This window comes from Hypanus sabinus, chromosome 2, assembly GCF_030144855.1.
Source record: "Hypanus sabinus isolate sHypSab1 chromosome 2, sHypSab1.hap1, whole genome shotgun sequence".
Classification (NCBI taxonomy): domain Eukaryota; kingdom Metazoa; phylum Chordata; class Chondrichthyes; order Myliobatiformes; family Dasyatidae; genus Hypanus; species Hypanus sabinus.
Window position 1 is genome coordinate 129,627,785 of NC_082707.1, and position 26,678 is coordinate 129,654,462.

The window sequence follows — 26,678 nt, forward strand, 5'->3', positions numbered from 1 at the left end:
GCTGCTGGGATTTGCTACAATGTGAGAATTAAACTGGACCCCCAGGGGAACTCGTTACCAGGGAGACAGGAAAGGGACTGACAAAAGTTGTAAGTCATAACCTCTCCTCTCGACGAAGGGTCTCGACCTGAAACGTCCACAGTATTTCTTCCTATAGATGCTGCCTGGCCTGTTGCGTTGCACCAGTATTTTGTGTGTGTTATCTCTCCCTCCTTCACCTTTTCACATACGTTTCTCCTCTCACCACCCACCTAAATGTGCAACTTAAAATTAGCTCATCCCAAACTTTTCTCAAGGTTAAAACCTAGACCGTATTTCCACATGTTCTGCCTGACTGCCTAAGCAATTAGTGTCCTATTTCTGAAAGTAAGCCAGCTGGGTAATGGGAAGGGTGAAGCAGAAGTCTCATGGGAGAGGGTGTTGGGATCTGGTGAGGCAAGACCTTGCTTGATTGTTACCTAGAATCAGTGAGCAATGTCCCTTTGGCTACCATGGTGGAAAAATGGGGTACTAAATCTGGATAAGGGGTGCTTGAATGGACAGACTTGATTTCAACACTCATTTGCATTTCCAGAATGCAATGTAGATGCCTTCTGGACTTAAGTAGTTCTGATTTGATGTGCTCAGCCTTGTTCTTAATGCTAGAAAGAGTTTTGTGTAATGCTTGGAATGGTTTTGTATTCATTCATGTTTCTTTATGACCTAACAGGCCATTTGGTCCATTGTGCAATTCCATTCTCCCATTAATATTTCCCTGTAATCTGCTCTCCCCATGTTTCTGTAAACCTCAGTTTCTGCTTCTCACCTACATTCTTGAGGCAATTTACAGTGACCAATGAACAGGCCTTCAGGGTGGGTGGGTGCGTGTGCGTGTGGTAACCAGAAGTCACAAGAGGAATGTACAAACTTCACACAAACAGCACCACAGAACAGGACCAAAGCTGGTTACTGGAACTGTGAGGCAGCAGTTCTACAACCCGAACTGCTGTGTTGCTTTTCCTGTGTCCTGACACAGCTCCTCTCTATAGTTCAGCGCTACAATACTGAAGATTCATCTTAAACCGCAGCCAGTCTCTGTGGGGCCACCTACGATAGTTCAGCTTTTGTAGGGAAGTGGAGTTGCTAACCCCTTCTGAGAGAAAATCTTCGGCAAATAACTTTTCCAGCAATCCTTTACAGCTGCTTTTTAAGAGAAATTCAATTCAAGTATTCCCATTATTAAAAATAAAATTAAGTAGCCCCTGGGCAAGAAAGGGTCATCAAAACTGAACAGGCAGATGAGTAAAAAGTGGTCTACTAAGATGCCATTAAAATCTATCATGTCTGAAGGCTACAAACACAGTTTCTGTAATCCAGGTGGACAAGATGGACTTTCCAAGGTAAAGGCCCCAACCTGGAAAGACATCAGTAGAAAAACCTGAAAATTAAGAATTAATTTCTATGCTTTTGCTGACAGATCAATTACTGTATGTTAGAAGTGATTATTTACAGTTTAATTATACTGGCTCACACTAGAAGGGGTTGTGTTATTTGAACATTCAGTAAGGAAGAACTCAATACTAGTGCCTGTCCGTGGAGGGAACATGGCCCACTTGTGGATTAATTTCAGGCCCCATTTCAGTTTCAGGGAGACAAACATTTCTACAACTTTAAAAGTACTGGTCAGACAACCGCAGAAACATCTTTTGTGCATACATCACTAGCCAGCTTCTCATAATCCTCCATCAGTTGCTCGTTCTCCTGGTTAACAGCCAGAACTTTGCAGATCCGATTGGCCGCCGTTTCCGCCTGCGGAGAGGAAAACAAAAATCAATCTTGGTTTGCAGAAGGACATAATATTCACATTTCTATCAAATCTCATCAAAAATACATACCATTACACATCTCTCCTCATACCTGGCTTGGTTCTCATGCACAGGACACCATTAAATGAGGATGAGCACCATAATGGTATATATATTTTTTTAAATTGTTAAGCAGTGTAATGAGTTGGTTGAGCTTGTTGAAACTGATTCTAATCTGGTATCACCCTTGTGCTCTCATCCAACCAGAAAGTAAATTAGTTTGAACTTCAACTGCGAAGTTCAATCCATACATAACTGTCTAGTTTGTTTTAAATACAGTACTAAATGTAGCTGAAATTTCAACTCCAACTTCCCCTAAAATAACCAAACCAGCACCAAGGCTGCACAAGTCAAGTCAAATTCCATTATGGCCTGACTCAGTTCGTCTGCATCTAAAACTCTCCTCCATGTCCTTCAGCCTTGAGTTTTCTAATATACTTCTGGCTGGCCTCTTCCCTTCCATTTTCCATCAAAGAAAAACCACTCCGCCAAACTGTTTCCCTCCCTGACCCAATTCAAAGCACAATGTGCCTCTTCCACGTCCCCCTGTGCACTTCTGTTTTAGTCCACTGCTGGTGGCTGTTCTCTCAGTTGAAGTTCCAAATTATGCAGCTTAACCATACGCACAGCACCCCTCTCTCTCCCACCAGCCTCTCACTTTCTCAGTAAAAACCTCCATAAAACATCTTTGGCCATATGCCCAAGCATCTTATGTAACTCACTGTCAAATTTTATTTATCATTGCATCTTTTACATATCTTGGGACATTTTATGATATTAAACCTCTGCTTTAAATATACTCAATAATTTGGCCAATGCAACTGTTTTGTAGAAATGAATTCCACAGATTCACCACCCGCTAGCTACAGAAATTCCTCGTTATCGCTCTTCTAAATGGACGTCCCTCTATTCTAAGGCTGTGCCCTCTAGTCCTAGACTCACCCACGACAGGAAACATCCTCTCAACACCCACTCTACCTAAGCCTTTCAATATTTGACAGGTTTTAATAAGATCTCCCTTCATTGTTCTAAATTCCAATGAGTACAGGCCCAAAGCCATCAAACACTCCCTATACATTATCCCTTTCATTTCTGGATACGTTCTCTTGAATCTCCTCTGGACCCTCTCCAATGTCAGCACAACTTTTCGTAGATAAGGAGCCCAAAACTGCTCACAGTATTCTGTGCAGTGTGATTAATGCCTTATAAAGCCTCAGCATTACATCCTTGATCTTATATTTTGGTCCTCTTAAAATGAATGCTAACACTGCATTTGACTTTCTTACTATCAACTCAGCTTGCAAGTTAACCTTTAGTGAATCCTGCAAATGTCTTCAAGGTTCCTTTGCACCTGGGATTTTTGAATTTTCTCCCTGTTTAGAAAAGTTTTTGCCTTCATTCCTTCTGCCAAAATGCATGACCATACACTTCCCAACACTGTATTCCATCTGCCACTCCTTTGCCTATTCTCCCAATCTAAGTCCTTCTGCAGACTCCCTGCTTCCTCAACACTACTTGCCCCTCCACCTATCTTCATATCATATGCAAACTTGGCCAAAACACCATCAATTCCATCATCAAATCATTGACAGACCAAGAAATGACCCCAACACCGACCCTTGCAGAACACCACTAGCCAACCAGAAAAGGCTCCTTTTCTACCCACTCTCTGCCTCCTGCCGCTCAGCCGTCCTTCCTGTAATACCATGGGCTCTGACAATGTTTAGCAGCCTCATGTGTGGCACCTTGACAAAGATCTAGGTAACCAATATCCACTGACTCTCCTTTGTCTATCCTGCCTGTTATTTCCTCAAAGAATTGCAACAGATTTGGCAGGCAAGTTTTTCCCTGAAGGAAACAATGTCTGTTTATCATGTGCTTCCAAATGTCCCGAAACCCCAACCTCAATAATGGACTCCAACATCTTCCCAACCACTGAAGTCAGACTAAATATTCTATAATTTCCTTCCATCTGCTTCCCTCCCTTCTTAAAGAGTGGAGATCCTTGTTAATTTCATTGGATTGCATTATCATTGGTGATAAAACCCACCATGGAAAATGATTATTGTGCCAGATGAATGGTTTTCACTGACTCACTTCCTGTATGAGGTGGTGTCACTAGTAAGGTTATCATTTATTGCTGAATTGAAGAGGTCATGGTGAAGCTATTCCACAGTGCTGTAAAGGAGGGAGTTCCCAAACTTAAATCCAGCAAAGATGAAGTAATGGTGATACAGTTCCACGTTGGGAATGACGTGGCATTGGGGTGTTCGGATCTACTCCTAACTTTGTCCTCCACAGTGATGGAGACACAGGCTTGGGAAATACTGTCAGAGCAGCTTAGTTGAGTAACTGCAGTGCATCTTCCAGACCACACACAGTTCAGCCACTTAATGCTGATGGTAGAAGGAACAAGTGCTTAGGATGGTTGAAATCAATCAAGCAAGAGGCTTTGTCCTGCATGGTGATGACCTTCTCAAGTACCATCGGAGCTCCACACATCCAGGCAAGAGGAGAGCATTTGTTCATTACAGGCCTGTGGCTGGTAAATAGTGGAAAGAGCTTGTGGTGAGAGGAGGTGCATCACTTACTGTCGAAGATCCTGCTACCGTAGCCACAGTATTTGTGTAGTTGAAGTGTTACTTGTCAATGTTAAGTGTTACACTGTTATGGGCAGTGTAGATCTCATCATTGATAATGCTATTGAATAGCAAGGGTATACTTGTGTTGGAGATAGTCATAGCCTGGCAATTATTAAGTGCCACAATTCTTTTAGCAATGAAATGTAATAATTGAAATAATACTTCAAAGGGGGGGGGGTTAGTATTTGTCTTCAGTTAATTATTTTTCTGCTTGATAAAGACGCCCTGGAACTGTAATGCAAAAATATCTCTAGAATTTAACATTGTTTGTCTACATTTTTGTACATTTAAATGCTTTGGGGAAGAAAAGGGAAAAATTGTGTCTCCTGCAGAGAATTGTGCAATTCTCTCACATGGTGGTTCCTTTTATGTTCTCCTTCAATCAGATACAGTCAATTAACATAACCACAGAATGGCAAGAGATGGAACTTCCACTCAATAGTAAAATAGCCTCCTTTATATTATATTCTTGGCTGCCAATTCAAGATCTGGACTCTTCATTTAGAATGGTCACTATGCAGATTTACAAATGACCATTTAAAAGATTCACATCTACAGTCAATTCAAAACAAAAAATAAGCTGATTCTGTCTGTAGAAACTAGAATTTGCCAGAGTACTCTGTGCTGACCAGACCCTGGGCCCAATTCAAACAGCACTGAAGCAGGCCTAAACTGAAAACCCACAACTTTGTGATGAAATTTAACCTCTTGGCTCTCACCACGCAATCTTTCTCATTCTCAACCTCCAACACACAATGACTTTCACCTTCTATTCAGTTGCCCAGCAACCAAACAGTAATCACCAGCTGATTCCGGGAGATGCTAATATTAGTTTCAGAATGTTTTCGCAATATTGTTTCCAGATACATTAGCCAAAACTCAGATATTGCTGCTGTCACTATTCCACCCTTATAAATCACTGATTTGATTTTTTGCAATTAAAATACCCTCAATTTTGAAGTGTGGATGAAGAAGCAGGAATTGAATGCTTGGTCACCCCAGGTAGCTCTGAAAGGGACCAAATTCAGCATTGTGGATCCTAGTAAAGGAATGTTTCTCACCTATCTGGTGATATCAGCCAATCTCATGGTGGAAGCTCTTCTCATTTCTAATGTCAGCTCCAGGCCAGTTAGCAAGGCCCTCAAAGATGCCGCTCCAATCTTAAACCCAACTTTTTGCCTTAACTACTGAGTGGTAATTTGATCATTTCCACATTGCACGAGCCATTCGTCAATAAGGCATTCACAGTTGTGGGCTGCAGGACTGGGCACAGCAGGTAGATATGCTGGAATTCTCTTCTTCAAAAACAGACCTAACCCAACCTAAAAAAAACTTTTTGTGAAAGGTTCCCATCTTTATCACCAGTTATCTGTGACCACCACTCAAAGACTACTAAATTTGGGGTGAATTGTTTTCAAAGCAGTTAGAGCCCTTCCCCTCCACCTCTTTTCTGGGGGAAAGGGGAAGGGGGAGTGATAATAGCACTCAACCCCATTTCACATCCAGAAGAAACAAGGCTTTAAACTTACCGGAGAGGGATGAAATGTAGCCCAACTCTCAGCCAAAGGAATCTCTTTGTAAAGTCACCTACTTCGCTACCAATTTGGAACAGTGGTGGGGCAGAGGAGTCAATGAGGCCCCTTAGAATCTCCATATTAAGGTATATTTAGTAATAATTTTGTTTGCATCAGCACTGGAAGAGGTTTGCCCAGTGTTGCTTCATTAAGTCAATACTTGTTGGCTTTTCAAATGGGCCATTAGTGAACTGTCAAACTGAGGGGGGGGGGGGGAAATACAAACTAGTGGGGTATGGGGATGGTGGAATGAGAGGCTGCGCAAGTATTGCCAGCTAAATATAGTGATTCAGATTAATGTGGTCTGATCTGGAGTCTGGATCTCAAACAAACAAGTCAGTCATGTCCACATGAACCAGAAGCAGGATCTGGAGATTAGCATCACTAACACACTTGGATGATTCGAGAAGCAGCTCCAGAGAGATAATTCTAGACAAAACAAAGCCTGGATGTATAAACTCAGGGAATATACTGTGTGATCGGCAATCGTTTGGCAAGCAAGAAACATTAATCCTCCTTAATCACATTTTATTTGAACTGGGAGATTACCAAGCATATGAATTAACTGCACTAACATCTAGGTTTAGCTAGGGGGCACCAACACATAGTGGTGAGGGTCAGCATCACCAAGAGAAGCCACCGTGTGGTGCTTGAAAAGCATACCTTTGAGGTGAAGATGTGCTAAATGATGTCAGATTGCTAGGGTACGTCAGAATGGTGGGGATAACATTAACAAATACAAATAATGGCAGCCAGAATTGACACAAAGGATTGCTTATTCAATTTCCAAAGGCACCAATAATTTTTGGCTGCATTTTTTTTTGAACAGGAAAGCAATGCTTAGGGAAATGTATGTTTGGAACTATTTAATGTGATGTTAAGCATCGCTGAGATTTCCCTAGCTTTTGAAGACAAATGGTATATCTCGTCATCTTCCACACAATTTATAAACCATTCGGAGTTCAACCAAGAGAATGAAAATTTGAAAAAGCCCATTGAGGTTGCCTGTGGAGTGACACACAGTGCATTGACGCTGACGGCTCCTGTTGACTGTTTACCAATGGCATTTCTCACACAGGTCAGAGGAGCTCTCATGACAGCTTGTCAACAAAACAAAATGTTCCATTGAAACTTGCCAATGTGTGTTTGTGCAGAAAATCATTCTGCAAACATCACCGCAATTCAGAACCCATTTACAGCACAGGCGCAAATGAAAACTGGCCCATTGTGTGCTTGTGGCTATTGACATCCAAAATTCACTCAGCAATTTTCTCTTAAAGCTTCAGGCGTACATCGAGTAGTTATGATGAATTAGCACATGTGCACAGAATACGACTGTGGAAAAGTAAAACTCCAACAACCTGGCATGCTCAGGACTTTAATGGTGCCGTACTAGCAGATTCTCTAGACCGGAGGTTATTTCTATTAGTGCCCCTGCACTCTGTTAGGGATCACAGAGAATGGTAATAATTCTTCCAGAGCAAATTGAAAGAGACAGCAGGAACCCATACACTGGTAAGTGTATAAGAAGGTTGAGAAATGGGGCAATGTTCTATTCAAGAGAGCAGGGTCCCAGTGTGTTTGTAGAAGTATGGGAACTGGGGCCTCAGAGGGTGGAAGGTAAGTGTAGGGACCAGGGCCTGGATGAGTGGAAAAAGTGCAGGGACTAGGACTGGGGTGAATGGGAATGAAGTACATTAACTAATACCTGATGAGCCAGGTGCCGATTGGTTGGAATTTCCGAAGAGTCATATGGTAGGTTATTGGAGTTTTACTGCATTCATATACTTCACAGGGTAGCAACATTCTTTAAATGTACGCAATGCTTGAGATTAATATGCTGGTAACCTCTCAGCTTGCTCAGTCGAGGGCCAGCAGTGCAAATACTAACAAGCTGAACTGTGAAAATAACTTTACCTTAGGAAAGCAAGTGTCACACAGTATGTTATGGACAAAGAATACTTGGCACTGCGATGATTAGTCTTGCCGATGAAAGGTTAGTTTGAAGGACCATTCAAAGTATTAGCTCACTCTCTACTTGAGAGTGAGAAACTCTTACATGGAGTTAGAACAGATAGATGCACTTCCGCCACAGAGGTGCAGGGTGGTAAATGTAGGGGATGTGCAAGACAAGTGGAAAATCACATGCACTGTCTAAAGGATGAATCACTGCATCAACTTCCAAACACAAGTCATTAAGTGCAAAAGGAAAAGCTCGAACCAAATCAGGGTCTGTACCTGCAGAGCATAAGGGACAGGATTGGAGAAGAAAGCTGATCATGAGGCCTGCAATGCTATTATCTGAACAGAAAAAGAGGGTTCAGAGGAACGGAACACAAATGTTTACATTTGCACAAATTCTGTAAACTGTAGGAAAACTGTTAGCTTAGCAGCATCTGCTTCTTTTTGGTACAATGTGCAGATGCAGGAAAATCACATTTGTGGACGTTGGAGAAAGTGACCTTGGGAACATGCCATTCAAAAGGTACACAGAAATCAAGTTTTATGAACTATCTTGCATGTTACCTAATCGTACATTTAGAATTTCGGATAAACCTCTCACTTAATGTGAACAAATGAAACTCTTTCTTGCTCTCCCATCATTTCCTCAGTTACCTGCTCCCAAACTCAACTATGTAATCATACACACGGTGAGATTTTTCCATTTGCCTGGGAAATCAGAGAGAAATAAATATGACTGATTCTGTTGATTGCTGACCTTTTTCCCCATAAATTAGTTATATATGTTTGCTTCCCATCTTTCTGATCAAGAAATAAAGGGGAAAATATAGTGGAGAGGTCAACTTAAATAAAATCTGGAAATTAAGAAGTCGTTAGAAATGTGTGAGAAGTATAGTTATATTCATGTAACCTTAGTCATCCTGATCGTTTTAATAGGTTTTTTCAATGTTTGCCCTCAAGCATGAAGAATCTACACTAAAAAAATCATAAAAATTACAATGTACAGTGGCTTAACACAAGCACATGTGACTCACAAGCTGGACACGATTCACGGTAAGTATTTGTAAAATAATGTTATACATCCATCTATAAACTGGGTATTTTAAACCTTCGTTACGTGATTCCACTGCTCCCATTAGAATTGTGTACTTTTTCAAGCAAAATTAGTTATATAACAATAAACTGCTGTGCTTTGGAATAGAATTATCAAGGTGAAGAAGCCAAAAAGTGGATAGAACACTGCCACAATTAACATTATTAAGAATCTGTAATAAATTAATCCAAATATGAATCAATGAATCATATTCTCCACAACAATTAATTGCAGATTATATTGTTCTGAGGATCAGCCAAGCCAGGGAAAGTGAAACAAAAGGTATTAACACAAAGAAGGAAGACAGATAATAGTCTACAAAAGTGAAGAACACACTTAAAGGAATGATTTAGGGAGACGTTAAATTCAGATTTCAACATGGGAGAGTGACTGAGGTTGGAACTCAAATTATTGCTGGCTTATAGTGGACCCCTGAATGATGAAGTCCAGGTTTAAAGGTAGCAGGTAATGGAGATGGTGAAAAGGAACAGCCACAAAAGCAATTAAAAGAGAAAAGAAGGAGAGCTGTTGGCCTAGAGGTTTGAATTTCCTCTTGATAAGTATTTTACTTGGCATTCAGAAAGATGTCAAATGAGAAATGCCTTAAACATGCTAAACCATCACAATTTCAACAAACTGCAGTTCAATTTGTTCAGCAACATGAGTTGGGTTTCCCAATGTGCCAAGACTGAGGGTTTTGCAGACTCAAATGGAAAAATGATATACTTCATAGAATGCAAGGGAAGGTGGAGGCTGGGGAGGTCTATTATGTATTCAACAATCACCTGTGGCACTAAAGCCTGGTGATCTTATTGCATTAAGGTTCTGAGAAGCTCCCACTGGGTAGGGGTGCCAAAAGAATATTTCCCTCATGGGGGACTCTAGACTTGGACACTATCACTTCACAGTAATATGTTCTTCACTTAAAGGATGAAGTTGTCTTTGCAGACATTTATTGTACCTTTGGAAATCTATCTCAGAGTCTGTAGAGGTCACATTATTGTATATAATTCAAGGGGTGTCAGATAGACTTCTGGTCTATATGGAAGTCAAGAGCTATGACAGAGCAGGAAAGTGGAGCTGAGGTCAAGATTAGATCATCTATCATCTTATTAAATGGCAGAGCAGGCAGAAGGGCCACCTAGCCCACACTAATACCAATAGAGACTATCTTCACCTGGCAATCTTGTGGTATAACAGTAAAGGAGGACAACTCCGAAATGGGAAGATGTCCAATCATGGATCAGAATATGTTCTAATCTGCATAGTCTCAATTCAGCAAAACTAATTGTTCTGTGAAACTCCTTGGGAAGAATAAAATCTTTGAGTCAAGCCATCTTTGAGAAGGAAACTGCCCAGTGACTTACTGTCTTAATTACGGAGAATTTCCCATGGATATCAAACCAATGCATTGCTAATAAAGACTACGGGGGTCTCTTAATTGAATAAAGCAGTGGCAGGACCAAATAGCTGCTGTAATCTTCAGGAATAAAGAACTCATAGATAACCAAATTCATCAGGTTTACTTTCTTCTTTAAGTATTCCAGCAGATGAGTGACAATGCTCTCCATTGCGCACAGTACACAATGTGCACATTAACCCTACCAAATTAAGCTCAATGTGACAATGAGGATTGGCGAATGGAGACAAAATGCAACTCGGGCAAAGTGAATAATTTCCGGTACTCTATAATATGGAAGAGCAGTGTGGAGAATTTGACTGCCCAATTGATCAGACTAAGCAACTGCTTTCTCAAATGACACTGGAGATGAAAGTGCTGTATATGAACCATTAGGGTAAATTTTCAAACAATGTCACTTAAAAGATTTTCAGTAGCTGGACCACCATAAGCCAGACTCAAAAAAAAAGATGGCGATATTGTATATGTTGAAAGAGGAATAAGAAAATCTAAATCAAAGGGGAACTCTACAGGGGTGAGGTAGATTTCTCACCTTCTGCGCACCTGAGAACGCATGGTAGTAACATGAAACATAGGTCATAATGGCCTTTTCATCCGGCCTAAGCGTGTTTATTAAATCTGTACAAGGAAGACAAGAAAAGATTAAGGAAGTAAAGGTAAGCCAAGATACAGTCAGCGAAGAACCACACTCTTCCCATCATGCAACACAGGAGATCATATCAAGAGTGGAAAGTTCACAAATAGCAGCTGCAGAACAGGGAAGAAAAATATATAATTAGCCAGAGAAGCAATTTCTGCTGGAAAATATGGATTCCTGGGATACCTTTTGGGCTCCTGAAAATGCATGGTAGAAGCTAGAGACATAAGTCATGATTGCCTTCTCATCCGGTCGAGCTGTACCCACAATGTCTGTCAGGAAACACAGGAAAGGATTTAATGCTTTTTTAAACAACGTAATGCATTCATCCACTGAAAAACCATTTTTTTGGGGGGAAGGGAACATGCGGATTTAGAGACATTAGACAAAAATGGGAACCATGGCAATGTAGGAACATTACTGTTTCAGAGAGTGGACGATGAACCACAGTGAGATTTACTTAGATCTGACATGCCTGAAGACTTGTTTAATCTTCAAATAGAGTACAACGGCAGGCTAGACTGGAGATCAAAAGTGCTGACAGCCAATTAATTCTGTTTTAGGGTACTCTACTGTATAATCCACTAATGTTGATGCTTGGTGAATAGAATTAGGAGCCATATTATAACAGACTTCTAAAGAGAGGAATACGATAATGTTAATGCATTGGTTACATGATCAACTTACACAAAGGCCAGGCTACATTGACAGAAGGTCAAATTGTGGAAATTACACTAAAAGAATAGATCAGTTAATAACATTGGGACCAAGGTTATCAAGGAATACCCAAACTAGAAAAGAAAGACAAAATGGTAAAACATACTGTTTGAGGCAGTAAGATGTTTATCTTGACATAACTTGTATTAAGAAATGGAAAAAAATTAAACTCCTTGCTACTGAATTTTAACTGGATAATGGAAATACCATCCAAGCACACAATCCAATTTCACTGCCTTCTGTAAAAGACAAGAGTTAGGTGCTTTTTATTTCTTCAAATGGACTCCTGAAAGCCACTTCCCATTGCAAGTCCATCCCTGCTTCTGAATGTCCAACTTAGAGGCATATGAGAGTTTGGGAGACCAGGGGGTTGGATAACATTGGCAGTTGTGGGGTATCTTCTGCTGTGTGGGAACTTTGTTCACAGCCACATTTCTGACTTGCAAACTGTTTGAGTTATGAACAATTCACAGGAACAGAACCCTACTGTAACTTTGGTAGATGTATCCAATAAATGATAGTGTCTAGGAATCGGCTCCTATAAACTGTGCCAAAAAATTGGCATGGATCAGTGAAACGTTCTGCTAATATTTTAGGTAATTGATAATCCTATCACTGATTTATGGTAGAAAGTGGTTTTTCTAACAATTATAAGTTTAAAAAATAGATTGAACACGACTTTACCATCATGAAGGGTAATTGATAGCACTATTGCAGTGAAATGTACGTGTGCAAAATCAGGAACTTATTAAAGGTGATCTAATTTGCACTTAATTACTTACTGTGCTTCAAAAGAGCTCTGAAGGAGAAGTGGTGTTATACTGATGAATTATACTGGAGCAACAACAGAAAGTTTGATTAATGATCTGGGTCTCCAGCTGTTCATAATCTATACCAAAGTTTTTGATGAGGGGAACAAGTGTAATGCATCTAAGTTTGCTAATGATACTATGCTAGGTGTCAGTGTGAGCTACATGGAGGGTGCAGAGAGGGGGATAGAGGCGGGTTACGTGAATGGGCAAGGAAATACAGTTGGAACATAATGTGAAAAATGAGAGATCATCCACTTCAGCAAAAAAAATGTAGAAAGGCTGACTTTTAACAAAAATAATGAGAGATCTAAAAGTGCTGGTGTTCAGAGAAATCCAAGTGTTCTTACATACAAATCACTAACCATTAATATGCACAACCAGCAACCATTTTAAAGGAGGATTTGAGTACAAATGTCTTGGTGCAAAACCTCGTGTGTGGGTTCTAGATAGGACGTGGTACTGCAGCACCTGGAGGAGGAGAGCTGGTGTGCAACTCCAAAAAGAACAAGAATCAGATGAATGCTCTCAGCAGTATAGACGTGGTTGATGGTCACATTGTTCAGCTCATGCAGCGGTCAAAGGGGTGTGAAATGACATGGTTTCCCCATCTCTAAGGCACAGAAACAGTCATACACGGTAAATTTGAACTTAGATGGCCCAGTTCTGAATTATCAAGGTTTAGGATTTGACAGATGCAAACCTGACCAACCTTACCAGGATCAAAAACATCCAAGATTCAAAAAAAAAGCATTACATGTATTTGGTTTACTGGCCAATCCTATCTTACAGCAAAACCCAGTTATTTAGCCTTAGGCTTGTGGCTTCTAATCTCATTGAGAAAGTTTTCAGCAGGCTAGCTTCTGTTCCATCTCACTCGCTCAGATTTGAAGCAGCATTTCCAAATTTGGAAGTGGTCTGTGCTGGTCTAACTCAGAAGGAATTTTTCTGAATTAGAGATTGTAGAGCAAGTCTAGAAGATGAATTATTTGTTTTACTTTCTCCTCCACCCCACCTCCACCTCAGCCTCCTTCAGCACCATATTAAACCTTTTTGTGACAACTGGCAAAGATTCATCCTGATTGGTTAGCAAATATACATGGGGTGAGATTTAGCCATATTAACTAGGGAATTCCGTGTTATGCTGAATTCATTGATTCCAGGGCCACAATGAGGAAGGAGGTAGTAAGAAGGAAATAAAAGTATCGATGTTTCTGCCCTTGGTCACAATCACATCAACGTTGGGAATGGGTGGAGGTTACTACAGTTAATATTTAGCTTGGCCATTGAAAATTCACTGGCCACTTTTCCTAGCCCATCATCACTATCACTTAGGCAAGCACTTGGAGGATCTGCTGATTGTGACTCTGCATCACAGCAAGAATGGCAGCGTGAGGGGAAATGGGAAGCACAGGAAACCCAGCAAGACAACTGGTGGAAGAATTGAAAGCGTAAATCTCAAATAACTCTTCTTTCACTGTTATACAATTAGGGATCAATTTTTCCAGGAGTGGAGTACGATAATGGCCATTTCCAGATTGCATTGGGTTGTTCCTGTCCCTCTGGACATTAGGCTGGGCATCTCCTGGTACACATCACCTTTGCAGCTTCCGTGGGGTTTTCTGTGTCGGGCCTGGTGCAAGGGTGTCACTCTTTGTGGAATGCTGCTTTTTAACAACAGGGATTAGATCTGTAGTCGCAGGGTAGTCTGTCCTTGGACACTCCCAGGACAACAAGTTGTTTTTAACTCTACAAATGGACTGGGACACATGCCAAGTTAAATTATTAATTTTTACCCTTGGCACCAATTGACTTGAACTACATGGATACCCCCAAATCATACCCTGTTCTTCAGAACATGCCCCAGTTGCACGATCTGCTTTCCACAAATCCTCAAATCCCCATCATTAAAGATATTAGCCCCTAATGGCACCCATGATCCCCACTATACAGTCACAGGGATACTGTACCAACTCCCTGCAGGTGGCATCCAAGGGCAGCAATGAACCCAAGTCCTCGTAGCAGTGCCAACAACTGCGTCACTGTGCAGGTCCGTCATAAATTTGAATTTATTCAAATTGAAACCCAGAACATGTAATTTCAATATAGCTGTTTTCATGAGTAGTTTGCTCTTTGGGGAAAAATGGGTAAATTATTTTTTAACACCACAAGATGCAGCAAAATCCAGACTCGGTCCTCAGTATGGTGCACACTATGATTTAGATTGTAGCCTTTAATGACAGGTGGTGTCTATGGGAATGCATGCTGAGTGCAATGGCTCAGATCTAAAATTTCAACCTCTATATTCAGATCAGCTGCAAAGTAAATTTTATTATGCCTGCTAAAATGACTTTCAATTAGATCTTAAATTATACAATGGGGCTTGCCGATTTTAAATTAATGGAGCATGAAATGAGTTGAAGTACTGAAACAGCAGAAATTCTAAAATAATCAAACCAAAGGCAAAGCTTCAAACAGCCAACTGGTTAATGCTGGAACATTTGGCTACTTGCAGAGTAGAATGGCCTTAGCTCAAAGAATTTGTACTAGTTTTAAGTCAGTGCCACAAAAATCCTTTGCTGATATGAATTATGCTAAAGCCACATCTCACCTTCAGCATCCAACATTTTGGGGATGTCTAGGTACTTTTCCGCCACATCAAAGGCTGTGTTGAGGTTGGTGTAAGGGTCATCCTAGCAAAAAGACAGACAGAGGTCAACAGGAGATTTCAGTGCTGATGTGCAAATCACACTTTTAACATTGATATCAGACATGAAGTCCACTGCAGCAAGGAGAGCCGTAATCTATTTGTCCATTAAATCCCCTGATGAATTCCACATGACTGAATACTGCTCCTTAGTTCCCAATTGGAATTGTTAGAAAGTACAGTTTCCAATGCTATCATTGTGATGAATTTGTCCAATTCAGTAAACAGAGACATCTAAACTACATTATTGTAACACAGTCTTGGGCACCCGAGATTTTTTATATGGTTTCAGACGGTGGGGCATCCACAGAGCCCTGATCTCAATATCATTGAGGCTGTCTGGGATTATTTGGAGAGACAGAAGCAAGCAAGACAGCCAAAGTCTGCAGAAGAACTGTGGCAGGTTCTCCAAGTTGCTTGGAACAACCTACAGCTGATTTTCTTATAAAATGGCACGGCAGAATATCCAAGAGAAATGATGTCATTTTAAATGCAAAGGGTGGTCACACCAAATATTGATTTGATTTGTTTACTGCCCTTTAAAGTGAATTTTCTGATATTTTGAAACTTAATTTCATTATTTTTGAAAGCATCTTTGCTTTACAGAATATTTTTACATTACTCTGTGCAGTAATGTATATATAACCATTTTATTCACATTTCCTGGGATGGGAAAAGTGATCACAACTGGGTTAAAGTGAAAGAAAGACAACTGATCAGGAAAAGATGTTACAGAGTTACAGGAAATGGGACTGATTAGAATGGGCAAGAACGGATGTGACATATGAAACAGTCTCTCATTTTGAATCATTCTCAGACCAGAAATTCAAATACACGATTAATACACAGGAAATCAGTTGAATGCACACTTCATATATAAACTTTTAACACCGCTTCCAAACTGGTTTTGACTTGTATAGTGCTCTGATTCTTTGATCTTCTTTCATACTTGACAGTTACTCTGAAGACAGTTCTTCAGAGTAACTGTCAAGTATGAAAGAAGATCAAAGAATCAGAGCACACAGTGGAATTCAAATTTTGAAAGTACTGGAGCAAAGTCTATAGAGTCACCCCAAATTCTGCCTGTCTGGGGCAGGAGGAGGTATGCTAAAATTTCTATTGCTGTACACTCTCTCAGGCAATCTCATGTCAGGACAACATTAGCTGAAGAACCGATGAGTAAATCATAGGACCGCCAAAAGAGAACTTTAATGGGGGTGTTCTAAATTATGAGACAAGTCAGTGCAACAATTAAGGACAAAGATCATTCACAATGGAAGCAGCAGCCCAAGGTAAGAAGTGACCTTTTTGCTTTCAATACATTGAGTATTGAAGAGTCCACTGTCTGAAATGGATTGTTTCCTTCTTTTTTCCCTTTTTACAGGTCCATTATTTACTGCCCTTGAAATGATTGGCTTGTTGCGACAACTAAATCAACTACAATGATCTGCACCTGAGCACACCAGGAGGTCACTGAAATCAATGGGTTTATCAGCAGAATCTTGTAGCCAGTAGAAATAATTATTTATTTTGAATATAATTATTAAACCTAATTTAAATTCCTCGGGGGCTGTCAATGTTTTGAACTCAATAGCATTAGTACAACATCCATATTAATGAGTTAATTGCCCAATAATATAAGGTTCTGAAACCTTACTGATACAGTTATCCATAGTGGTGATTCAGTTACTGCACTCGCTGCATTCAAAATTTGCATGTACGCTTCACTTGGAGAAGGTCCTGGGACAAGGGCAAGGATGTGAGATTGGCCTGCACTTTCAATAAACTGAGGAAGACACTGTGCTTAGTGACCTCTACAGCGACCTACATGCTGTTTAAATCTGATATAGTTTTACGCTCCAATGAAGAGCTGTGGGTTCTGTCTATCTCAGTGATGATGGAGAATAACCAGTATCTGGAGAAATCAGCTTAAGAACATTAGAACTTGCATTGGTTTTTAAATTGCTTTTAGTACTTGGAAGCAATCAGAATTTCTATTCATGCACCAAAGTAACTCAGTGACCCATCTTATATCTGTTTCTTTTCAGCGCAGAAACTAATTTCTGGTAGCCAATGTGTTAAGGTGAGTCTGACAATAGCTTCTTTTCTATTTCAAAGTAATAAATAGTTAGGACAATCCACAATGATGCAAGGATTCATTATCTGATAAACAGGCACACTTTGCTAGATACCATGGGTCTTAAGGTCAGTTTTGTCTGATAAGGCGCATGTGTTTGACAGCTTAAATGAAGCATGATGAAAACAAAACTTTTAAGCAGAAGTTTCAAATCATCTCTCTCCAACACATTCTGACTCAAGAACTGACTAATTCAATTCAGTAAAATGGTCCCAGATGAAACATGTGCCAGCCACCGGTCATTATTTGCACTGGTTCAATTCACATTTCCAGGTGAATCCCAATTTCTTGTCAAAAGATCACCAATCTGATTGATGCTCTCTATGACCAATAACTTTTTGAAAGAAATTAGAGGTTATAATCAGTGGAGAAGTGAGCCAGATTAAGTGTAAATCCCGTATTGATAGATGTGAAGGTATTGCTTTTGGTGTTCTTCTGAAGATATGAACTAGTTAATAAGTCTTCAAAGTAGAGCAGCTTCTTGGCAAGAGTTGAACAATACATCTGGCCACCCTTTTTGGATTTATTAGAAAAGTGGATAAAATCAGACCGAAAATGGATCACTCCATTTTCCAAACCAGAGACCTGGCAGCACAGTTCCCATTGGACTTTCAGTGTTTCACCTCTGACTGTATTCGAAGTTGCTAGATACTGAAATGTGATCAGTTGTCCCAACTGTGGACACATTCCTAAGTATTACAGGAGTTTTCTTGCACTGCCATTAGTTATTCACCTTCTTCTTATCAGGCTGCCTAATTTTAAATGTCTGGTTGCTGATGGTTCTGGGTCCCATCAAATTATGGCTCTCTATATTTAGGGCAGTTGGTTTAGTAGGTGCAGCTCAGAACTTTAAGAGCTTGGATCTGGTAACTGATAGTGGAGAATTTGTTGTGAAGGAGAGAGTCCAAGTTGATTCAACTCAGTGCTCCTAGCTGTTCGGGGTCATGACCACTAGATTGTACATTTACTTCTAAATATCACGATCCTGTTGGAACTATACTACGATAATTTTTATAATGGACTGGTTACATCATGGCCTGATATGGAACCTCCAATGCCCAGGAACGCAAGAGACTACAAATGGACTCAGCTATTTCCATCACTGGTCCAGCTCTCTCCAGCAATGAGGACATCTACATGAAGCGATGTTACAGACATCATCATGGATTCCTACTATCCTCGTCACATGACTGCTATCAGGCAGGAGGTACAGGAGACTGAAGATCCACACCTAAGGATTCAGCAACAGCTTTTCCCCACTGCCATCAGGTTTGTGAATTTAATTCAGCCTCATATGTACTTCTTTCAAATGACACAAATAACTTTGTTTTTTTTTTGTTTGTTGTGTCATATAAATTATATATAATTTATATAAAGTTTATGTAATATATTTTCATCATGTTTGGAGGGTACTGAGCTGCTGCAGTCAGAAGTTAATTTTCATGGCATTTATCCCTGGGTTTACATGGCCACGATAATAAACTTGAGCTTAACCAGGTGCAATTCATTGATTCTGCTCATTTTAATGAAGAGATGTGGCTCAAGGGAAATCATTGGGTTTCAGGTAATTTATCTGTAGTTCAATGTTGATTTCTTCATTGTTTAATATTTATGATTGCTTTAAATGTATTGCTGTTTTCATTCACTTTGCCATGTTCAATAGCTGATCTGCTTATCAGTGCTATTGATCTTTTTAGTGTTTTTTTAATGCTCTCCTATATTTGCCCATTTTTGAAAGCCAGCAAACCTGAGCGAAGGGCCTGAATGCCTGCCTGAGCATCTCTGGGGCAGGGCCTGTGGTTCCGGAGAAGGCCCTGTGCTCCGCAAGGTAAGCGTGGGCAGTGGAGTGAAACAGGTTGTCAAGGAGCTGTGGAACACCAACCACTGGCGGGAAGTGTCAAGTGTTGTCGAGAGAACAGAGGAGCAGAGAGTGCAGGTGAGGGAGCAGGGGGTTTTGAAAGTATGGGCAGGGGAATGGTGAGTGAGTGTGAGTGTGTGTGTGTAGTGAGTAACTCTCAAAGTACACAATAGAGAGCCAAGTGTGGGCAAGAGTGTCACCAACACAGGTTGGTCTGAACCATCTGCTGGAGCAAACCATGTGGAGAAATTTCTTTAGCCCATGGGTGGTGAATTTGTGATATTTGTTGCCACATGCAGCTGTGGAGGCCAGGTTGTTGGATGTATTTAAGGCAGAGATAGATAGGTTCTTCATTGGACGTGGCATCAAAGGTTATGGAGAGAAGGCCAGGAACTGGGGTTGAGGAGGAGAATAAAAAGGATCAGCCATGATTGAATAGCAGAGCAGATTTGACGGGCCAGATGGCTTAATTCTGCTTCTGTCTTATGGTCTAAATGTAGCATTATATCCTGTGCACTGTTGTTTAAGACCTGCATAAAACTATGCCTCAAGATTGCCAGAAAGGAAACCAAATGTAAAGCCTTATTATCAAAGCACCACTTCATGAAGAGGCAGGAATTCTTATATATTTTACGCATTTTGTAAGGTGAAAGCTAAACAGAATGAACTGAAGGTCACACGAGTTGTACATCGTGTGCAACAGCACCAACAAAATTAGCTCTACGCCTCCATCTACATCCTCTTCAGTGAAATAATTTAAAAGTTTACAGGGCGCTACACTTGCTTCGTGCAATACTTTTACAATCCACGCTAAAACATGTTGGCAGCTCCAGTTCCAAAATTTGCGTCGGTTCAATTGGGCCAAGCCATATTTTTACTTGCTGCAGGTTCTTGCCTGATGCGAAGCTATTAAAAATATGCTTTTATTTAAATTTGTCTACTGCAGCCTTCAGTTTATCTAAACAGGAGAGTTTAGTGCAGCAGGGAAATGAGTCAGTAATGGTAAAAATGGAAGTGTTCCTCGGCAATGCTCCTGCCTTCTCTTCAGCAAGCTGCAATGTGAGACTGCACAGCCAACAGGCCAACTGGAAAGAAAATATTTTGGACTGAGAGTAGACCTATTGTGCTCAAGACGGTGAAACGTGATCTAGAGTCAGCATATGGCATTGTCAAACTGATTATACTTTGATGAACTCCAACTGCCCACACCTAGGTCAGTGTAGGATGGGCTTTTAAATGTCTCCTCATTGATATTGCTGCCCACGTCTGGTGAACAAATAAATTAAAAACATCACACCGGTCCTGAACCACCAGCTGCCTTTATCTAACAGCGCACCTTGTGTTCTAAAGTAAATAATGGATCCGTCGTTCTTTTATTTGCTGTTCAGGTGTCACATGATAAGCCTGATCTCTTATTTATCATCCGAAGCACCTGGAAATGGTTTTCTGTGGAGAGGTAAAGGGGCAGGCTAGCAGCCAAAATGTTTACTGCCACATATTCCCCAGATCTGGAGGTAGGCAAGGGTTGGTAGAGCGGGGAACGAGAGTGATAATGAGTGGGTTGAGGTGGTTATGAATGCAGTAATCATTTGGTGGTGGTGCATCACCTTTTATGTTCAGGAACACGAGCATTTTTACTGGTGAATTCGCAATAACTGGCTTGTTATGAAAAGACGGACTTACGGAAAGCTAATAAATAACTGCCGGATCAGAAGCTTCACTGAAGTTGCCCAGTGAACAAATAATATGATCCAGGAAGAAAGGATTTCTTTCTGTAATGGTTCGTCTCATTTGTCAGATCAATCTTATCATTCCAGATATTCACTGAGAATTATTTCTCTTATCGAGGTACAAATTTACTGTATGGACTTTAGTCAATTGCTCAAACACATAAATATAAATGTAATATTCTACAGTATTAACTTGAATTTAAAAACCTATGACAGAAACAGGGGTCCTGACCTTTCGCAGTTTTGCATAATCAATGAGTTCCGGCCGATGTCTATGGATAAGGGCACAGAATCCGAGGCCATCCTTCCAACTGAAAGCAAGATAGACAAGAATATTACACTTTGATACATCAATTCACCAACCCTCTTCGATAAACTTCTCTTCACCTCCTGGGGTAACCCTTACATTGATTTAATTCTTTAGCTTTACATCAGCTTGTCAGCTCTGCAGAGGAGTGTTCAACCAAAGTATTAGATGATGTTATGCAGAACCTGCAGCACGAATATAATTTATTCAATAAACAGTTTATTTGAGGCGCTATGTATAAAAAGCTGAAAGACCAAATGAGTCATCTTTCAAGAAGTTCAGGCTGTCATAGAAATCCACACTGAAATATTATACAATAATATGGTTCAAAATACATTAATACATCACTTTCATTAATATTAATGGGAGGAGCCAACTGATGTCAGCCACAGAAAGTGTTAATTTAAGTTATTCTCAGTCTGGTAGAGGTGTGGTAGATTTGAAGCTGAACACCTCAGCATGTAGGATGGTATCAGATCAGGGAATGTTCATCTAGATTGGTAGACAGAAGTCAGTCATCACTTAAAACAAAACCAGCCCCTTGTTTGAAGCTGATGATAAATAATTTATTGGACTGGGAGTTGGTCGACCAGGTGTTCAAGGCAGGGAGATGTGATCTATATAAAGGCATATGAAACGGATGGAAAACAAGCTCTGTCTCTCCACACTGAAACAATGTTGTGGTATTACAGTCATGGCTGTGAGTACCATTGTCGGCCTTCAAAAAGGGATTCCTAATATCCTGCTTGAAAGTTAGAGCATATAAATAGATTGAAACTGCACATACATGGTTCTGCCGCACAACGAACTCATTTGCAGGGATATTACATGAGTCACTGGATTTTACATCAGAAAACAGAAAATTCATACAGAGAAATCTGCCAACATTTTCTCCAATGAAAGGACTGTCTGCCTGCATTTCAAAAGATGCCCAATTAAATCTGATCAGAATGATGGATTGTCAGAAATATTAATCCCACAGTGTTTTCAAACCAATTATGATACGAACCAGAAAGAGATTTTTGGAACGTAGGAGCAGCTGAGAGACACCAAAAAAACCCAGAATTGCACATATTAACGGAATGAGGCCACTCGGCATGACAAGACCATACTTGCTGCATGGAAGAATAATCCAGCTACCTCCATTCCCACCCATTCCCCATAACCCTACAAATGTTATCCTTTTAGATACTTATCCTACGCCATTTAGAACACTATAGTTGAATCTCTTCCACTATTGTCCAGTAATGCATTCCAAACCCCATCCCCTCTTGTCCCTCTTGGATTTACTCTCGCCCCTCTTACATTTTCTGTCAATGACTTTCATTTTATGTCCCTTAGTCGTGACTCTGCCAATGGGGACATCTTCTTTCTACCTTTTCTCTCTGTGTTCTTAATGGTTTTAAATGCGTCCATCAGATTTGTGCACATCCTTCTCTGTTCTGAGAAGAACTACCCCATATTCACCAGTCTATCTGCATAACACAGCCTCTCAGTCTGGGGATTTACTTATTTATTGAGATACAGCTTGGAATCGGCTCTGTTGGTCTTTTCAGCCGCAAAGCTCTGTAACCTCCAATTTAACCCTGGCCTAATCACGAGACAATTTACAATGACTAATTAACCAACCAACCGGTATGTCTTTGGACTGTGGGAGGAAACCGTAGCCCCCACAGAAAACCCACTCATTCCATGGGGCTGATGTACAGGCTCCTTACAGATGACATTGGAATTGAACTCCAAAATCTCTGATGCCCTGGGCTCTAATAACACTGCACTATCAAACCTCTCCAAAGCCTTTTACGTCCTTCCTAAAGGGTGGTGGAAATAGACCACAATACTCCACGTGTGGATGAAACAGTTTTATAATAGATGCTGGTCAAGTTTCTGTATCTTGCTCTCTTATGCCTATGTTTCTGAAGTCTAGTAACCCATATAACTTTTGCTACTTTCTTCACTTCCTCTGCCACTTAGCCTTTGCCTCCATATTTCCGTTCTTGTACCCCTTTCAGATTTATATTCCTTCATTTATTTTATTTGCTCTTCACACTCTTTCTACTAAAGCATCGTATTTTACATTTCTCGATATTCAACTTTATCTCCTAGACATTCCGCAAACCCGTCAGCATCACCCTAATACCATCCTCCTCATAGCTTACCACTCACTCTTCTTTGTGTTATCTGCAGATTTGGAAATGCTGCCTGAACACACAACTCCAGAAAACAATAGTGTTCCTAATACTGAACCCCAGGGTACTCTGCTGTACACCTCCCTCCGGTTGGAAAAACAAATTTCTTTCCTATTCTCCATTTCCTGTGGCTCAACCTATTTTCTATCAATGCAATAGTCCCTATTATTCCAAACTCTATAATTTGATAATGAATCTGTTAACAGCACATTTAAACATTTTGAATTTGGTATAAAGCACATCCACAACATCTGTGTCATATCATCTAAATCTCTACCAAGTTAGTTAGCCATGATTTGTCATCAACAAATCCATACTTGCTTTCCTTATTCAATGCACTCTAGTCCAAGATGAAAACAGGAAACGCTGGAAACACTCAGCAGGTCAGGCAGCATCTGTGGAAAGAGAAACAGAGTGAACGTTTCAGGTCAAAGACCCCGACATCCGGTCTACAGCCTGAAACGTTAACTCCATTTCACTTTCTTCAGATGCTGCCTGGCTTGTGTATGTCAGCAATTTTCCTATTTTTATCTCATATTTCCGACATTTTATTTTCATATTGGTCCAAGTGAGTGATAATTCTGTCTCTGATTATTGTGCCTAGAACTTTCCCACCGCAGAGGTCAAACTGAACTATATTTGTTGGATCTATCCATATCCCATTTTATTTGGATAATATTATATTTGCAACTTTTCTTTACTTGATTCTAAAGTTGCTTGCAAGATTATGGCCAGGGCCTTTGTAATTCTCCCTTTTAGTTCTGCAGCAACCTAGGACCAGTTCACATGAAGTGCAGCAATCGTCTGTGGAAAGATCCTTTCCAGCCCAGCCAGTCTCTACTATATCTTTCTTTGGTGAGATTCCAGCTCCATCTTTCAGATGAGGATGTAATTAAGTTCTCAGTTAATATCTTTGTCATGTCTTCACAAAGAGGTTCCTCTTTTGGTTTCAGATGAACTCAACCCCACCAGCTCCCCTTGCCTTGCCCTGGTCATGTTTATTTTTCTATTTATTTATGCTTGCTTTATGCCATGTTTCATTTATTTTTGCCTCTGAACTTTCAGCGATTAGCATGGTTTTAAAAATTTTAAATAATGACTAATTAACTCTTTGGTTAATTAGTAATTCTTCAACAAAAGGAAGAACCATGCCCATCACAGTAATTTGTCTTTGGTTGTAAAATTTAATTACCATCTTAACCTCATAGTCTTAAAATTTCCTCCAGAGTTATTTTAACAAAGGACTATCATTTGGACTGCAGTACCTGATGTGAAAGTTCTGAATATTGACATTCTTGTAAGGAGCAGTCTTGCGTTGACACCAGAGCAGCAGCCCTTCCTTTGCAGATGTCTCTGCGAAAACCAGAGGCAACATTTTAGAACCGCATCACTCTGCAAGGATACAGCACAACATTTTCAATAGTACACTGGGAGCAGGGGAGGAAACAAGTTGACAGAGTATTGAAGACAAAATAAAGCCATTGAAAGTTACAGTACAACATGCAAACAAGACCTTCGGCTCATCGAGTGCTTTCCATCAATTGCCCATTTGAACTAATCTCACATTAATCACATTTTTTTAATTTTAACCACAGTCCTTTCAACTCCCCCCAGATTTTACCACTCACCTGTACTATTTATAGCAGCCAATTAACCTTCCCACCCACATGCTATTGGAATTGTGGAGAGAATGCAGAACACCCAGAGAAAACCCACACAGGTAAAGGGGAGAAATGCAAACTTCACACACAGTAAGCAAGGCCAGAATTGAAGATGGATCTTTGGCACTGAGAGTTGGTAGCTCTACTAGCTGCCTCACAGTGGCATTCGATAGGTGCAGCATAAAAGACTTATGAATAACATAAGGATACATGGAGTTAGGAATAATGTATTTATACAGGCAGAGAATTACTTAACCAATGGGGGGCAGAGAGTTGGGATAAATGTGTGTTTCTCTGTGTGTCACTGGTGAGCGGAATGCAGCAGGGGTTGGTGCGGAATCTGCCACTGTTCACGATATACATTAATGATTTAGACCAGGGGACCGTGTGTGGCGTCTCCAAGTCTGCTGATGACACTAAATTGAATGCAAAAGCAAATTGTGGAGAGTCTGCAGTGGGCAAGGGCCTAGTAGACAGAGTGCATGGGAATAAAAGGTTATGGGGGGAAAGGCAGGTAGGTGGCAATGAGTCCATGGACAGATCAGCCATGATCTTATTGAATGGTGGAACAGGTTCAACAGACCAGATGGCCAACTCCTGCTCCCATTTCCAATGTTGTTATGTAAAATCAAATGGAATTTTGGTGCTTTATCACAAGGCATAATTTGCATAATCCAAACTATGTCAAGGGAAAACATTGAAATAATAATTTTAAAGGGTACACAAAGTTTGCATTTGTGATAACATTTGCAGTGTTTTAAAATGGCTGGAAGTGCTTTATAGCCATTGAAATAATTCTGATGCGCAGTCCCAGTGGTAAAGTAGGGGATAGCAATGCGAGCTTGTGTAGTCCTAGACTTCAGACCACAAGGACGATGTTGAGACTTTAGACATTTAAATGCAAAAGTTCAAAAGCATAGAAAGTTTTGAAAAATGAAAGCCTTTAGTATTGGTACACAGAGTGCAGCAAGGTAGGACACATATAATCAAAACAATGAAAGAATGGAACAGGCTAGGAGTGAACAGACCGCTTACAATCACTGAGAGTTCTAGTACGAAGAACAATTGAGGTGCTAAATGCCATGGCAGGTGAAAATACATCACATCAAAATTTGAGAGTTTTCTAGGGTTAAAGGTCGAGACAAGAACCATTTCAGCTTTTTCGTCCATGTGAATTGAATAAACAGCACAGAAGTAGGATTAAGGTGGGCATGTACAGTTACAACTAGTTGTCTGTGTGGAAGAAACAGAAACTCGTGAGGGAAAAGGCCTGTTTCAGTGGCTCACTAGGAAGCTCTTCTCCACTGGCCATACAGGTGGATATTTCAGCCTCAAATGGACCAGGTTTTTAACTAAAGAACTGCTGGAGATTCACACCAGAAATGATTTAT

General features: G+C 40.4%; 1 protein-coding gene across 6 annotated transcripts in view; it reads right to left on the reverse strand.

Moving 5' to 3' along the window:
* actn1 (actinin, alpha 1) overlaps positions 1 to 26,678 on the reverse strand; it is a 231,906-nt gene that overhangs the window by 46,080 nt on the left and 159,148 nt on the right. For 3 of the 6 annotated variants that reach the window (XM_059955005.1, XM_059954974.1, XM_059954990.1), the window contains exons 5-9: positions 24,892 to 24,979; positions 21,363 to 21,441; positions 15,310 to 15,391; positions 11,068 to 11,153; positions 1,696 to 1,788 (exon numbers count right to left, since the gene is read on the reverse strand). In XM_059955005.1, the coding sequence (XP_059810988.1) occupies positions 1,696 to 1,788; positions 11,068 to 11,153; positions 15,310 to 15,391; positions 21,363 to 21,441; positions 24,892 to 24,979 (428 nt within the window). Of the gene's footprint in view, positions 1 to 1,695; positions 1,789 to 11,067; positions 11,154 to 11,358; positions 11,445 to 15,309; positions 15,392 to 21,362; positions 21,442 to 24,891; positions 24,980 to 26,678 lie in introns of all 6 variants that reach the window. The other 3 variants (XM_059954997.1, XM_059954967.1, XM_059954982.1) reach the window with 1 other exon arrangement.